This window comes from Culicoides brevitarsis, chromosome 2 (genome assembly GCF_036172545.1).
Source record: "Culicoides brevitarsis isolate CSIRO-B50_1 chromosome 2, AGI_CSIRO_Cbre_v1, whole genome shotgun sequence".
In the NCBI taxonomy this organism is placed as follows: Eukaryota; Metazoa; Arthropoda; class Insecta; order Diptera; family Ceratopogonidae; genus Culicoides; species Culicoides brevitarsis.
Window position 1 is genome coordinate 32,123,970 of NC_087086.1, and position 16,407 is coordinate 32,140,376.

The 16,407-nt window shown below is 29.8% G+C and overlaps 2 protein-coding genes across 4 annotated transcripts; one reads left to right on the forward strand and one right to left on the reverse strand.

The window, feature by feature from the left end:
* Positions 1–235: 235 nt before the first annotated feature.
* Positions 236–2,042, forward strand: LOC134828967 (uncharacterized). The gene is made up of 4 exons (XM_063841959.1): positions 236–587; positions 802–882; positions 1,655–1,739; positions 1,798–2,042. The coding sequence occupies exons 1-4, from the start codon at positions 236–238 to the stop codon at positions 1,991–1,993; spliced, it is 714 nt and encodes a 237-aa protein (XP_063698029.1). The 3' UTR covers positions 1,994–2,042.
* A 12-nt stretch (positions 2,043–2,054) lies between these two features.
* Positions 2,055–6,514, reverse strand: LOC134829510 (nucleolar protein dao-5-like). 3 transcript variants are annotated; one of them, XM_063842599.1, is made up of 4 exons: positions 6,361–6,514; positions 4,733–6,034; positions 3,546–3,674; positions 2,055–2,582 (listed from the first exon to the last, which is right to left on the reverse strand). In XM_063842599.1, the coding sequence occupies exons 1-4, from the start codon at positions 6,451–6,453 to the stop codon at positions 2,427–2,429; spliced, it is 1,680 nt and encodes a 559-aa protein (XP_063698669.1). In that variant the 5' UTR covers positions 6,454–6,514; the 3' UTR covers positions 2,055–2,426. The 3 variants fall into 3 exon arrangements, with proteins under 3 accessions (XP_063698669.1, XP_063698668.1, XP_063698667.1); XM_063842598.1 differs by lacking the exon at positions 3,546–3,674 and adding an exon at positions 2,672–3,286 and having other exon boundaries at positions 2,443–2,582; XM_063842597.1 differs by lacking the exon at positions 3,546–3,674 and adding an exon at positions 2,672–3,289 and having other exon boundaries at positions 2,443–2,582.
* Between the last annotated feature and the right edge of the window lie 9,893 nt (positions 6,515–16,407).

The following is a 16,407-nucleotide window of genomic DNA, read 5'->3' on the forward strand; positions in this document are numbered from 1 at the left end:
TGGAATTCGCGACGAATTCAAGGGTGTGTTAAATTGAATTCTCGTGAATAAATTGAACCGCAAATTGTAACAAAAGAGAGACACAACTGTGGTTGATTGTCAATCAAACTTGAAATATTGCTCTATAAGTGCTTCAATTACTTTTTTTCTTCGATTTTATGCTTCAATGGGAATTTAAACGTTGATCGTTTTCTTTTTTTTCCAGATCTCAGCGACTTTGTTACTCACAATTCACATGACACTCGCTGCTCAGTCGATATGGGAGACAATTACGACGTCACACAGAGCCTCGCGAACTCAAGCAACTTCTCACACGAAATGCGGCAACAAAAATGGCCTCAAATATCTCTCGGGCGATGCCTTAACTGACGATTTGAGTTGCGTTGGACCCGATAACATGCCGTATCCCGCATCGGCGATCAGTAGAATGTACGGCAATTGGAACGGGAATGGCGGATCGTCGTCGCGACGTGGAAGAAACAGCAAATTTGCGACAACAATGGATCCGAATCTCACGAAAAAGGCGCTGCTTTCGGCATATCGGGCGGCAAACGATGAAGATATCGCCCAAGCCAAACATCGTTACAGTAAGAACATTTTCACTTTTTAATTTTGTGTCGCTCGAGGCAACAAATTTTTTCGTCTTTAATGAAAGTACCTGTTTTGGCATGAAATACTTAACGCGTAACGAGACACATGTCCGTGACAATGATTGTTAGCAATAATTAATCGATAACAAGACGTGACAATTTTTGTAATTTATTCATATCGTGATTCGATTCTTTATTTTTTGCTCAACAGGTCGATCCACGGAATCGCAATGTAAAAACACGCCAGCACGGTTGTGTAAGACGCGATATAATACGACAGCTCCGATGTATGGTAAGTTCATGAAGAAGATTTTTTTCGAGCCATGTGAGGGATTTTTGTTGATTTTATCACGGGGAGTTTTATAAAAAAAAGTTTAGATGTTCAAAATTAATTTTAGCTCTGAAAAATCGATTTCAGCCCAAAAACTGACAAAAATTTCAGCTCAAAAACTAATTTTAGGTTTTTAAAAATAAAAATTTCAGATTTAAGAAAAATAATTTTAGTTTTCAAAATTTTTTTTTTAGTCTGAAAACTAATTTTAGGCTTTAAGAAAAAAAATTAAGATTTTAACAATTTTCAGGCCAAAAACTGATTTTAGGTTTTAAAAATGAATTTTAGGCCGAAAGTTAATTTCAGGCTCTTATAAAGAAATTCTAATTGTAAAACTGATCTCAGACTTTGAAAAAAAATTTAGCTCTAAATCTCAAAATTCAAGTCAAAATCTGATAAAATTTTTCAAAATTAAATAATTTTAGCTTAGAAAACTTAATTTTAGCTTTGAAAAAAAAAACTAACTTTAAATACGATACTTAGCTTTGCAAAAACTGATTTTAGATCTAAAGCCCAAATTTCAGCTCTTACCTGATTTTCGCTTTAAAACGTAAATCTTAGCCCTAAAAATGAATTTTAGCTACAAAAATTAAATTTCTATAAATTTTTTAGATAATTTAGTGTTCAAAAATTAAAATTTCTTGAAATACTGACCTTCTTAAGAGTCTTAGCTCTATTAAACCATCAAAAAGTTTCATTAAAACTAAAAAATTACAACTTTTCTTTTCAACAGGTGTCAGTTTAACATCTGGTCAACCCGTAACCATCGTTCAAAAGTTCCCGGATCTCTTGCAACAAGTCATTTTCGAAGTTTGCGAGTAAGTTTCTTCCTGTTTTTCTCTTATTTCGTTCAAAAACTAAAAAAATTCTTTTTAGATCCTCCGAATGTGACGTCGTGCGTGGCGAATGCACCCAAACTTACGTTCCATATCTCTTCCTCGTCATCCCACTGGGGCCTGTGACGCTTACGGGACAAGATTACGTCTTAGTTGAAAGCGGCTGTGTGTGCAAACCCAAATATGCCGCCCACGAAGTAACGCAAGACACCCAAAGTATTCTCGCGGATTTGTAGTTCACGCGAAAATTTGGGGAAAATGAAAGATTTCTTTTGTAAATACAATTTAACGTTTATTTTTTGTGTATTTTTATCTGTTTAGAGTAATATTATATTATTTTTTGTTTTATCATTAGATGAAGAATTGTATTCTAATTGCATTTTTCTGTTTTTTTCTTCTTTTTTTATAAATCTTTGTAGTTTATGTAGTTCAATATTTATTTACAAACATAAATTTTTTATCCTAAGTTAATTTTATAACCTAAAATCCATGTAGTTAAAATATTTTTTAGTGAAATGCCTTCCTTTTGAATGGCAAGGAAGCTGAATGAATTGAAACCGACGCATTATCGGTTAGTAATAATTATAAATGAAGAAAAAAAAAATAAATGAATATCAATTAAAACTAAAAAATGGTTTGTTCTAAGCCTATGACACCTTAAAGTTAATCTTAATCTTCAAATTTTATAGAATTCACTGACATATCGATGGCTCCTCCTTTGTAATTTCCGCGTTTTTTCTTCGTCTTTTCATGTCGGAACGATTTGCCTTTCGTAAACTTGAGGATATTGTTTGCTGCTTCGCCGAAAGAGCCACGAGCGTTTTTCTAAAAGTTAAATTTTTCGTTAGAAAATGATTTTTTTGATAATTTTCGAAAAAATTTTGGTTAAAAATGTTTCTTGGCATGAATTTTACCTCTTCTACATTAATTCTACGATCAAGTTTTAATAAATTTCCGTCCTAATCAAAAGTAATTTTTTTATTTGCGTTGCCGCCCGATTCGAAACTCTTGTTGAATCCTCCTCGACCGCCGCCTCGTGAGCCTCCTCGACCTCCGCGAGCTCCTCCTCGTCCTCGGCCTGCACTTCCGAAGGATTTTCTGCCTGCGCCTTCAGGAACGCCTCCCGGTCTCGCCTTTTGACACTTGTGACATTCGCCTCTCCATGCGAAATTATTGTTGCCACAATCGTCGCATGACCAATCGCCTTCACGTGGCGCGAAAGATTTTCCGCCTGTGCCTGGAGGAGCGGGTTTCTTGCAACGGTAACACTCCTTATTGCGTGCAAAATTATCTTTTCCGCAATCTTCGCACTTCCAATCGCCATCACGAGGCGTATATTGCGGCTTATCTCCGCCACCGAACGAGTTACGATCTCCGCCATTGGCGCCGCCTCGTCCTCCGCGAGCATTTCGCTCAAATTTGGGTTTTCCCGCAAAACCGGATTTTTTGCTGTCATTAAAACTGTCGTCACGCTTCTTGTGAATCTTGAATTCTTCGCCATCGGCATCAACGGTGACTTCGTCCTTGGGCTCCTTTTTGTTCGCAAGTAAAAAATTCACGCCAAGAAAGCATCACATGAAAAGAGAAAGAAAGAAAAGACACATGTTAGCACCCAAAATCATAAAAAAACATTCATTCAAAAGTTATAAATGGGGCCGGATTAAAAGAATTGCCTCGCGCGAATCTCAGGTGCAAATTTTTGTACTTTGTGTGTCATTCTCTTTCCTTCTCTGTTCATGTTTTAAGAGAAAAAAATTTTTTTTTAACAGAGTAGGACACACAACTAACCTTAGCTTCGAAGGAATTGTCTTGCACTCGGGGATCTACAGCGATTTCTTCTTCCTTAACGCGACGGAAACGCTGAATGCCACGCTTTTCGTCGGCATTTTGGGGCGTTTTCTTGAAAATTGGTGTCGACTGAGAATGGATTTTGAGGTTTTTTATTAGATTTGAGCACAAAAATGAGGCAAGACTTTGAAAATTTTTTTAAAAAATTGTGTAAAAGTTGAAAAATGCTTCCGACTGATATTTATCACAGCCAAAAATAAATAAAAATTCAACTTTTTGGGTTTTAAGTCTAGGAGAGATTGATTAAGAACCATTCAGTGATAAATTCTGAACAGTCCTCCTGAAATCTCCAAATTTTAGGCTGAAACAAAGATCAAAAATGTTTTAGGTTTCATAAAAAAAACAAAATTCTTCCTTCTATTTGATGTTTCTTAAGCTTGAAATTGATCAAAAATTATGGAAATTTTCTTTGGATGTCTTTTGGATGGTTCTTAAGCTTGAAAATTGAAAAATAAAAAATACGTAAAAAAATACGTAATTTTTATTTTGAAGGCCCATTTGATGGTTTTGAAGCTTAAAATTGATCAAAAGTTATGAAAAATGCTTTTGGATGTCTTTTGGATGGTTCTCAAGCTTGAAAATTGAAAAATAAAAAATACGTAATTTTCATTTTGAGAGCCCATTTGATGGTTTTGAAGCTTAAAATTGATCAAAAGTTATGAAAAATGCTTTTGGATGTCTTTTGGATGGTTCTCAAGCTTGAAAATTGAAAAATAAAAAATACGTAAAAAAAATACGTAATTTTTATTTTGAAGGCCCATTTGATGGTTTTGAAGCTTGAAATTGATCAAAAGTTATGAAAAATGCCTTTGGATGTCTTTTGGATGGTTCTCAAGCTTGAAAATTGAAAAATAAAAAATACGTAAAAAATACGTAATTTTCATTTTGAGAGCCCATTTGATGGTTTTGAAGCTTGAAATTGATCAAAAGTTATAAAAATTGCCTTTGGATGTCTTTTGGATGGTTCTCAAGCTTGAAAATTGAAAAATAAAAAATACGTAATTTTCTTCGAAGTTCAAAATTATTTTCAAATTTTAGTGAAAAATGATCAGAAGAAACCGAAAACATTTTTTATAATTGTCTCTGCCTTAAGTTTGATCTTTTATATCGAAATTTTGATCACTTACCTCATCTTCATACAAATTATTTCCCTTTACAAAGTTATTGTAAGCGGGCTTTTTCGCCGATTTATTAGGAGTTTCATTTTCTTCTTCATCTGCCTTGCGTTTTTGTCCCTTTGCGGGTTTCTTTTCTTCTTCTTCGTCACTATCGTCGCTCGAATCGTCATCGCTGGACTCTGCTTTCTTGGCGACAACTGCTGGTTTCTTTACAACAGGCTTCACGGCGGGCGTTTCTTCTTCATCAGAACTGTCATCTTCCGAGCTCGATTCCTTCTTTTTCGCTACTGGAGTTGCTTTTGCAGCTGGTTTCGCTGCTGGCTTCTCATCTTCGTCGTCAGAGCTGCTGTCTTCCGATGAGGACTCTTTCTTTGCTGTTCCCTTAAAAGGTTGTACGCCAGCTTTTGTTTCAGCGGGTTTTGCGGCAACTTTTGGTTTTTCTTCTTCTTCATCGCTGGAGGAATCTTCGGAGCTGGATTCTTTCTTCGCAGCTGCTTTTCCCTTGACAACGAGAGGTTTTACTCCAGCTGGTTTTGCAGCAACTTTAGGCTTTGCTTCCTCTTCTTCGTCGGAACTGTCGTCTTCTGACGAGGATTCTGCCTTTTTGGCGGGAGCTTTTGCTGGCGAAGCTTTTACTGCGGGAGCAGCTTTCTTCGCTGGAGGCTCATCGTCGTCAGAACTATCATCAGAATCATCTGAGGACTCTTGTTTCTTCGCAACAACGGGTTTTGCTGCTGGTTTAGCTGGCGTTGCCTTCTTCGCTGGAGGTTCTTCTTCTTCAGAACTGTCATCGCTATCGTCCGAAGATTCTTGTTTCTTTGCTGGAGCAGCTTTTACGGGTGTTGCGACTTTTTTAGGTGCTTCTTCTTCTTCGTCGCTGCTGTCTTCCGAGCTCGATTCAGCTTTCTTTGCGGGAACGACGGGTTTTTTCACTGCGGGCGTAGCTGCTTTCTTCGGAGGTTCTTCCTCCTCATCAGAACTATCTTCAGATGACGATTCTTTCTTAGCTTTTCCATTTGTCGCAGCGACGGGTTTTTTCACTACTGGAGTAGCAACTTTTTTTGGAGCCTCTTCTTCGCTACTGTCGCTATCTTCCGATGACGATTCCTTTTTGGCTTTGCCATTTGTGACAGGCGCAGCTTTTCCATTCGTCACAACTTTCTTTGGGGCCTCTTCCTCTTCATCAGAACTTTCTTCCGATGAGCTATCAGCCTTTTTAGCGGCAGGTGCTGCAACAACTTTTTTATTCTTCGAAGCTTGATGCAACTTCAAAACTTCAGCCAATGTAGCAGAACCTTTGCCCAAGCCCGTCTGAAATGAGAAAAAAATGAAAAATTTCATCAAACATGGTTCTATACGAGACACGCTGTTCTGTGTTGTGTACAAACTCACACACGTGGAATCATAGAAGCAAAGGCGTAATTGCCTCAAATTATGAAAATTCCATGAAAACATTCAAATTTGTGTATTTTATTCGTAAAAACGTAACAAAAGAATCACGAAAATTGAAAAATATCAAAGAGAAATTTCGGAATTTCCAAAAAACAAAAAAGTTTTGTACACAAGACCATGCGGTGATATTTTGAGTGCCCGGATGGAACACAAAAAATGGATTTTTTCATGGAATTTCGACTTACCGTCTTGAATTTTTTGGCAAAGGTTTCTGCCAATATCTTTTCCTTCTTTTGGATGAGGAAATCGTAGATTAAAGCGCACGCTTCTGAGTCCATTTTTGATTTTTTCTTGGATTAATTCTGATTTGAAAGACTGAATTGCTCGCACGCTGAGTGTTTTTTGATGCCCAGCTCACAATTCGAGCAATTTTCAATTAGAAACTGGTACAAAGGCGTCATTCATATATGGAGTTGATATTTTACGGGGGTTGATGAGGATTTTCGTAAAAATGATAATATTTCAATTTTTTAAATATTTTTCTTGATTTATGGTTAAATAAATTCTATAGGTCTTTAAGATTTTTGATAAAAAGTATTTTTTGTGAAAAAATATGCAAGAATTTTCATTTCAGTTTGAATTTATTTTTGTAATTGTTTCTTAGAGATGGTGTCAAAGCCATTTTTGTCAAATCTTGCTTCAAATGGATAGAAATTTGTCAGAGGGCTCTAATTTATCATTTTTAATCATTTTATAACTCAAAACTGCAAAAAAATTGAAACTGAAAAAAATTTTTTTCTTTGACATAGTTTTGTTTTAAAAACTAAATCAAGAGCAAAAAAACTGTGTCAAAAACTGTGTCAAAGCTATTTTTGTCAAATCTTGCTCCAAATAGATAAAAATTTGTCAGAGAGCTCTAATTTATCATTTTTAATCATTTTATAACTCAAAACTGCAAAAAAATTGAAACTGAAGAAAAATTTTCCTTTGACATAGTTTTGTTTTAAAAACTAAATCAAGAGCAAAACTACATCAAAAACTGTGTCAAAAACTGTGTCAAAGCTATTTTTGTCAAATCTTGCTCCAAATGGATAGAAATTTGTCAGAGGACTCTAATTTATCATTTTTAATCATTTTATAACTCAAAACTGCAAAAAAATTGAAACTGAAGAAAAATTTTCCTTTGACATAGTTTTGTTTTAAAAACTAAATCAAGAGCAAAACTACATCAAAAACTGTGTCAAAAACTGTGTCAAAGCTATTTTTGTCAAATCTTGCTCCAAATGGATAGAAATTTGTCAGAGGGCTCTAATTTATCATTTTTAATCATTTTATAACTCAAAACTGCAAAAAAATTGAAACTGAAAAAAAATTTTTTCTTTGACATAGTTTTGTTTTAAAAACTAAATCAAGAGCAAAAAAACTGTGTCAAAAACTGTGTCAAAGCTATTTTTGTCAAATCTTGCTCCAAATAGATAAAAATTTGTCAGAGAGCTCTAATTTATCATTTTTAATCATTTTGTAACTCAAAACTGCAAAAAAATTGAAACTGAAGAAAAATTTTCCTTTGACATAGTTTTGTTTTGAAAACTAAATCAAGAGCAAAACTACATCAAAAACTGTGTCAAAAACTATGTCAAAGCTATTTTTGTCAAATCTTGCTCCAAATGGATAGAAATTTGTCAGAGGGCTCTAATTTATCATTTTTAATCATTTTATAACTCAAAACTGCAAAAAAATTGAAACTGAAAAAAAATTTTTTCTTTGACATAGTTTTGTTTTAAAAACTAAATCAAGAGCAAAACTACATCAAAAACTGTGTCAAAAACTGTGTCAAAGCTATTTTTGTCAAATCTTGCTCCAAATGGATAAAAATTTGTCAGAGAGCTCTAATTTATCATTTTTAATCATTTTATAACTCAAAACTGCAAAAAAATTGAAACTGAAAAAAAAATTTTTCTTTGACATAGTTTTGTTTTAAAAACTAAATCAAGAGCAAAAAAACTGTGTCAAAAACTGTGTCAAAGCTATTTTTGTCAAATCTTGCTCCAAATGGATAAAAATTTGTCAGAGAGCTCTAATTTATCATTTTTAATCATTTTATAACTCAAAACTGCAAAAAAATTGAAACTGAAAAAAAATTTTTCTTTGACATAGTTTTGTTTTAAAAACTAAATCAAGAGCAAAAAAACTGTGTCAAAAACTGTGTCAAAGCTATTTTTGTCAAATCTTGCTCCAAATGGATAAAAATTTGTCAGAGAGCTCTAATTTATCATTTTTAATCATTTTATAACTCAAAACTGCCAAAAAATTGAAACTGAAAAAAATTTTTTTCTTTGACATAGTTTTGTTTTAAAAACTAAATCAAGAGCAAAAAAACTGTGTCAAAAACTGTGTCAAAGCCATTTTTGTCAAATCTTGCTCCAAATGGATAAAAATTTGTCAGAGAGCTCTAATTTATCATTTTTAATCATTTTATAACTCAAAACTGCAAAAAAATTGAAACTGAAAAAAAAATTTTTCTTTGACATAGTTTTGTTTTAAAAACTAAATCAAGAGCAAAAAAACTGTGTCGAAAACTGTGTCAAAGCCATTTTTGTCAAATCTTGCTCCAAATGGATAAAAATTTGTCAGAGAGCTCTAATTTATCATTTTTAATCATTTTATAACTCAAAACTGCCAAAAAATTGAAACTGAAAAAAATTTTTTTCTTTGACATAGTTTTGTTTTAAAAACTAAATCAAGAGCAAAAAAACTGTGTCAAAAACTGTGTCAAAGCTTTTTTTGTCAAATCTTGCTCCAAATGGATAAAAATTTGTCAGAGAGCTCTAATTTATCATTTTTAATCATTTTATAACTCAAAACTGCCAAAAAATTGAAACTGAAAAAAAAATTTTTCTTTGACATAGTTTTGTTTTAAAAACTAAATCAAGAGCAAAAAAACTGTGTCGAAAACTGTGTCAAAGCCATTTTTGTCAAATCTTGCTCCAAATGGATAAAAATTTGTCAGAGAGCTCTAATTTATCATTTTTAATCATTTTATAACTCAAAACTGCAAAAAAATTGAAACTGAAAAAAAAATTTTTCTTTGACATAGTTTTGTTTTAAAAACTAAATCAAGAGCAAAAAAACTGTGTCGAAAACTGTGTCAAAGCCATTTTTGTCAAATCTTGCTCCAAATGGATAAAAATTTGTCAGAGAGCTCTAATTTATCATTTTTAATCATTTTATAACTCAAAACTGCCAAAAAATTGAAACTGAAAAAAATTTTTTTCTTTGACATAGTTTTGTTTTAAAAACTAAATCAAGAGCAAAAAAACTGTGTCAAAAACTGTGTCAAAGCTTTTTTTGTCAAATCTTGCTCCAAATGGATAAAAATTTGTCAGAGAGCTCTAATTTATCATTTTTAATCATTTTATAACTCAAAACTGCCAAAAAATTGAAACTGAAAAAAATTTTTTTCTTTGACATAGTTTTGTTTTAAAAACTAAATCAAGAGCAAAAAAACTGTGTCAAAAACTGTGTCAAAGCTTTTTTTGTCAAATCTTGCTCCAAATGGATAAAAATTTGTCAGAGAGCTCTAATTTATCATTTTTAATCATTTTATAACTCAAAACTGCCAAAAAATTGAAACTGAAAAAAAATTTTTTCTTTGACATAGTTTTATTTTAAAAAACTAAATCAAGAGCAAAAAAACTGTGTCAAAAACTGTGTCAAAGCTTTTTTTGTCAAATCTTGCTCCAAATGGATAAAAATTTGTCAGAGAGCTCTAATTTATCATTTTTAATCATTTTATAACTCAAAACTGCAAAAAAATTGAAACTGAAAAAAAAATTTTTCTTTGACATAGTTTTGTTTTAAAAACTAAATCAAGAGCAAAAAAACTGTGTCAAAAACTGTGTCAAAGCTATTTTTGTCAAATCTTGCTCCAAATGGATAAAAATTTGTCAGAGAGCTCTAATTTATCATTTTTAATCATTTTATAACTCAAAACTGCAAAAAAATTGAAACTGAAAAAAAAATTTTTCTTTGACATAGTTTTGTTTTAAAAACTAAATCAAGAGCAAAAAAACTGTGTCAAAAACTGTGTCAAAGCCATTTTTGTCAAATCTTGCTCCAAATGGATAAAAATTTGTCAGAGAGCTCTAATTTATCATTTTTAATCATTTTATAACTCAAAACTGCCAAAAAATTGAAACTGAAAAAAATTTTTTTCTTTGACATAGTTTTGTTTTAAAAACTAAATCAAGAGCAAAAAAACTGTGTCAAAAACTGTGTCAAAGCTTTTTTTGTCAAATCTTGCTCCAAATGGATAAAAATTTGTCAGAGAGCTCTAATTTATCATTTTTAATCATTTTATAACTCAAAACTGCCAAAAAATTGAAACTGAAAAAAAATTTTTTCTTTGACATAGTTTTATTTTAAAAAACTAAATCAAGAGCAAAAAAACTGTGTCAAAAACTGTGTCAAAGCTTTTTTTGTCAAATCTTGCTCCAAATGGATAAAAATTTGTCAGAGAGCTCTAATTTATCATTTTTAATCATTTTATAACTCAAAACTGCAAAAAAATTGAAACTGAAAAAAAAATTTTTCTTTGACATAGTTTTGTTTTAAAAACTAAATCAAGAGCAAAAAAACTGTGTCAAAAACTGTGTCAAAGCTATTTTTGTCAAATCTTGCTCCAAATGGATAAAAATTTGTCAGAGAGCTCTAATTTATCATTTTTAATCATTTTATAACTCAAAACTGCCAAAAAATTGAAACTGAAAAAAAAATTTTTCTTTGACATAGTTTTGTTTTAAAAACTAAATCAAGAGCAAAAAAACTGTGTCAAAAACTGTGTCAAAGCTATTTTTGTCAAATCTTGCTCCAAATGGATAAAAATTTGTCAGAGAGCTCTAATTTATCATTTTTAATCATTTTATAACTCAAAACTGCCAAAAAATTGAAACTGAAAAAAATTTTTTTCTTTGACATAGTTTTGTTTTAAAAACTAAATCAAGAGCAAAAAAACTGTGTCAAAAACTGTGTCAAAGCTATTTTTGTCAAATCTTGCTCCAAATGGATAAAAATTTGTCAGAGAGCTCTAATTTATCATTTTTAATCATTTTATAACTCAAAACTGCCAAAAAATTGAAACTGAAAAAAAAATTTTTCTTTGACATAGTTTTGTTTTAAAAACTAAATCAAGAGCAAAAAAACTGTGTCAAAAACTGTGTCAAAGCTATTTTTGTCAAATCTTGCTCCAAATGGATAAAAATTTGTCAGAGAGCTCTAATTTATCATTTTTAATCATTTTATAACTCAAAACTGCCAAAAAATTGAAACTGAAAAAAATTTTTTTCTTTGACATAGTTTTGTTTTAAAAACTAAATCAAGAGCAAAAAAACTGTGTCAAAAACTGTGTCAAAGCCATTTTTGTCAAATCTTGCTCCAAATGGATAAAAATTTGTCAGAGAGCTCTAATTTATCATTTTTAATCATTTTATAACTCAAAACTGCCAAAAAATTGAAACTGAAAAAAAATTTTTTCTTTGACATAGTTTTGTTTTAAAAACTAAATCAAGAGCAAAAAAACTGTGTCAAAAACTGTGTCAAAGCTATTTTTGTCAAATCTTGCTCCAAATGGATAGAAATTTGTCAGAGGGCTCTAATTTATCATTTTTAATCATTTTATAACTCAAAACTGCCAAAAAATTGAAACTGAAAAAAATTTTTTTCTTTGACATAGTTTTGTTTTAAAAACTAAATCAAGAGCAAAAAAACTGTGTCAAAAACTGTGTCAAAGCTATTTTTGTCAAATCTTGCTCCAAATGGATAAAAATTTGTCAGAGAGCTCTAATTTATCATTTTTAATCATTTTATAACTCAAAACTGCCAAAAAATTGAAACTGAAAAAAATTTTTTTCTTTGACATAGTTTTGTTTTAAAAACTAAATCAAGAGCAAAAAAACTGTGTCAAAAACTGTGTCAAAGCCATTTTTGTCAAATCTTGCTCCAAATAGATAAAAATTTGTCAGAGAGCTCTAATTTATCATTTTTAATCATTTTATAACTCAAAACTGCAAAAAAATTGAAACTGAAAAAAAATTTTTTCTTTGACATAGTTTTGTTTTAAAAACTAAATCAAGAGCAAAAAAACTGTGTCAAAAACTGTGTCAAAGCTATTTTTGTCAAATCTTGCTCCAAATGGATAAAAATTTGTCAGAGAGCTCTAATTTATCATTTTTAATCATTTTATAACTCAAAACTGCCAAAAAATTGAAACTGAAAAAAATTTTTTTCTTTGACATAGTTTTGTTTTAAAAACTAAATCAAGAGCAAAAAAACTGTGTCAAAAACTGTGTCAAAGCTTTTTTTGTCAAATCTTGCTCCAAATGGATAAAAATTTGTCAGAGAGCTCTAATTTATCATTTTTAATCATTTTATAACTCAAAACTGCCAAAAAATTGAAACTGAAAAAAATTTTTTTCTTTGACATAGTTTTGTTTTAAAAACTAAATCAAGAGCAAAAAAACTGTGTCAAAAACTGTGTCAAAGCCATTTTTGTCAAATCTTGCTCCAAATAGATAAAAATTTGTCAGCGAGCTCTAATTTATCATTTTTAATCATTTTATAACTCAAAACTGCCAAAAAAATGAAAGTGAAAAAAATTTTTTTCTTTGACATAGTTTTGTTTTAAAAACTAAATCAAGAGCAAAAAAACTGTGTCAAAAACTGTGTCAAAGCTTTTTTTGTCAAATCTTGCTCCAAATGGATAAAAATTTGTCAGAGGGCTCTAATTTATCATTTTTAATCATTTTATAACTCAAAACTGCCAAGAAATTGAAACTGAAAAAAATTTTTTTCTTTGACATAGTTTTGTTTTAAAAAACTAAATCAAGAGCAAAAAAACTGTGTCAAAAACTGTGTCAAAGCTTTTTTTGTCAAATCTTGCTCCAAATGGATAAAAATTTGTCAGAGAGCTCTAATTTATCATTTTTAATCATTTTATAACTCAAAACTGCCAAAAAATTGAAACTGAAAAAAATTTTTTTCTTTGACATAGTTTTGTTTTAAAAACTAAATCAAGAGCAAAAAAACTGTGTCAAAAACTGTGTCAAAGCTTTTTTTGTCAAATCTTGCTCCAAATGGATAAAAATTTGTCAGAGAGCTCTAATTTATCATTTTTAATCATTTTATAACTCAAAACTGCCAAAAAATTGAAACTGAAAAAAAATTTTTTCTTTGACATAGTTTTATTTTAAAAAACTAAATTAAGAGCAAAAAAACTGTGTCAAAAACTGTGTCAAAGCTTTTTTTGTCAAATCTTGCTCCAAATGGATAAAAATTTGTCAGAGAGCTCTAATTTATCATTTTTAATCATTTTATAACTCAAAACTGCCAAAAAATTGAAACTGAAAAAAATTTTTTTCTTTGACATAGTTTTGTTTTAAAAACTAAATCAAGAGCAAAAAAACTGTGTCAAAAACTGTGTCAAAGCTTTTTTTGTCAAATCTTGCTCCAAATGGATAAAAATTTGTCAGAGAGCTCTAATTTATCATTTTTAATCATTTTATAACTCAAAACTGCCAAAAAATTGAAACTGAAAAAAAAAATTTTCTTTGACATAGTTTTGTTTTAAAAACTAAATCAAGAGCAAAAAAAACGTGTCAAAAACTGTGTCAAAGCTTTTTTTGTCAAATCTTGCTCCAAATGGATGAAAATTTGTCAGACGGCTCTAATTTATCATTTTTAATCATTTTACAACTCAAAACTGCTAAAAAATTGAAACTGAAAAAAATCATAGTTTTTTCTTTGACATAGTTTTGTTTTAAAAATTTTATAACTAAATCAAGAGCAAAAAAACTGTGTCAAAAACTGTGTCAAAGCTTTTTTTGTCAAATCTTGCTCCAAATGGATAAAAATTTGTCAGAGAGCTCTAATTTATCATTTTTAATCATTTTATAACTCAAAACTGCCAAAAAATTGAAACTGAAAAAAAAAATTTTCTTTGACATAGTTTTGTTTTAAAAACTAAATCAAGAGCAAAAAAACGTGTCAAAAACTGTGTCAAAGCTTTTTTTGTCAAATCTTGCTCCAAATGGATAAAAATTTGTCAGAGAGCTCTAATTTATCATTTTTAATCATTTTATAACTCAAAACTGCCAAAAAATTGAAACTGAAAAAAAATTTTTTCTTTGACATAGTTTTGTTTTAAAAACTAAATCAAGAGCAAAAAAACTGTGTCAAAAACTGTGTCAAAGCTTTTTTTGTCAAATCTTGCTCCAAATGGATAAAAATTTGTCAGAGAGCTCTAATTTATCATTTTTAATCATTTTATAACTCAAAACTGCCAAAAAATTGAAACTGAAAAAAAATTTTTTCTTTGACATAGTTTTGTTTTAAAAACTAAATCAAGAGCAAAAAAACTGTGTCAAAAACTGTGTCAAAGCTTTTTTTGTCAAATCTTGCTCCAAATGGATAAAAATTTGTCAGAGAGCTCTAATTTATCATTTTTAATCATTTTATAACTCAAAACTGCCAAAAAATTGAAACTGAAAAAAATTTTTTTCTTTGACATAGTTTTGTTTTAAAAAACTAAATCAAGAGCAAAAAAACTGTGTCAAAAACTGTGTCAAAGCTTTTTTTGTCAAATCTTGCTCCAAATGGATAAAAATTTGTCAGAGAGCTCTAATTTATCATTTTTAATCATTTTATAACTCAAAACTGCCAAAAAATTGAAACTGAAAAAAAATTTTTTCTTTGACATAGTTTTATTTTAAAAACTAAATCAAGAGCAAAAAAACTGTGTCAAAAACTGTGTCAAAGCTTTTTTTGTCAAATCTTGCTCCAAATGGATAAAAATTTGTCAGAGAGCTCTAATTTATCATTTTTAATCATTTTATAACTCAAAACTGCCAAAAAATTGAAACTGAAAAAAAATTTTTTCTTTGACATAGTTTTATTTTAAAAAACTAAATCAAGAGCAAAAAAACTGTGTCAAAAACTGTGTCAAAGCTTTTTTTGTCAAATCTTGCTCCAAATGGATAAAAATTTGTCAGAGAGCTCTAATTTATCATTTTTAATCATTTTATAACTCAAAACTGCCAAAAAATTGAAACTGAAAAAAAATTTTTTCTTTGACATAGTTTTATTTTAAAAAACTAAATCAAGAGCAAAAAAACTGTGTCAAAAACTGTGTCAAAGCTTTTTTTGTCAAATCTTGCTCCAAATGGATAAAAATTTGTCAGAGAGCTCTAATTTATCATTTTTAATCATTTTATAACTCAAAACTGCCTAAAAATTGAAACTGATAAAAAATTTTTTCTTTGACATAGTTTTGTTTTAAAAACTAAATCAAGAGCAAAAAAACTTGCTCCAAATGGATAAATTTGTCAGAGGGCTCTAATTTATCATTTTTAATCATTTTATAACTCAAAACTGCCAAAAAATTGAAACTGAAAAAAATTTTTTTCTTTGACATAGTTTTTTTTTAAAAACTAAATCAAGAGCAAAAAAAACTGTGTCAAAAACTGTGTCAAAGCAATTTTTGTCAAATCTTGCTCCAAATGGATAAAAATTTGTCAGAGAGCTCTAATTTATCATTTTTAATCATTTTATAACTCAAAACTGCCAAAAAATTGAAACTGAAAAAAATTTTTTTCTTTGACATAGTTTTGTTTTAAAAACTAAATCAAGAGCAAAAAAACTGTGTCAAAAACTGTGTCAAAGCTTTTTTTGTCAAATCTTGCTCCAAATGGATAAAAATTTGTCAGAGAGCTCTAATTTATCATTTTTAATCATTTTATAACTCAACACTGCCAAAAAATTGAAACTGAAAAAAAAAATTTCTTTGACATAGTTTGGTTTTAAAAACTAAATCAAGAGCAAAAAAACTGTGTCAAAAACTGTGTCAAAGCTTTTTTTGTCAAATCTTGCTCCAAATGGATAAAAATTTGTCAGAGAGCTCTAATTTATCATTTTTAATCATTTTATAACTCAAAACTGCCAAAAAATTGAAACTGAAAAAAAATTTTTTCTTTGACATAGTTTTATTTTAAAAAACTAAATCAAGAGCAAAAAAACTGTGTCAAAAACTGTGTCAAAGCTTTTTTTGTCAAATCTTGCTCCAAATGGATTACAATTTGTCAGAGAGCTCTAATTTATCATTTTTAATCATTTTATAACTCAAAACTGCCAAAAAATTGAAACTGAAAAAAATTTTTTTCTTTGACATAGTTTTGTTTTAAAAACTAAATCAAGAGCAAAAAAACTGTGTCAAAAACTGTGTCAAAGCTTTTTTTGTCAAA

Coding starts and splice junctions, on each gene's coding strand:
- LOC134829510 (XM_063842597.1), bottom strand. CDS start 6,453: ATGGACTCAGAAGCGTGCGCTTTAATCTACGATTTCCTCATCCAAAAG. Junction 6,035..6,360: donor TTGCCAAAAAATTCAAGACG/GTAAGTCGAAAT, acceptor TTCTCATTTCAG/ACGGGCTTGGGCAAAGGTTC. Junction 3,290..4,732: donor ATAATTTGTATGAAGATGAG/GTAAGTGATCAA, acceptor GCGAACAAAAAG/GAGCCCAAGGACGAAGTCAC.
- LOC134828967 (XM_063841959.1), top strand. CDS start 236: ATGACACTCGCTGCTCAGTCGATATGGGAGACAATTACGACGTCACAC. Junction 588..801: donor CCAAGCCAAACATCGTTACA/GTAAGAACATTT, acceptor TTTGCTCAACAG/GTCGATCCACGGAATCGCAA. Junction 883..1,654: donor TACGACAGCTCCGATGTATG/GTAAGTTCATGA, acceptor TCTTTTCAACAG/GTGTCAGTTTAACATCTGGT.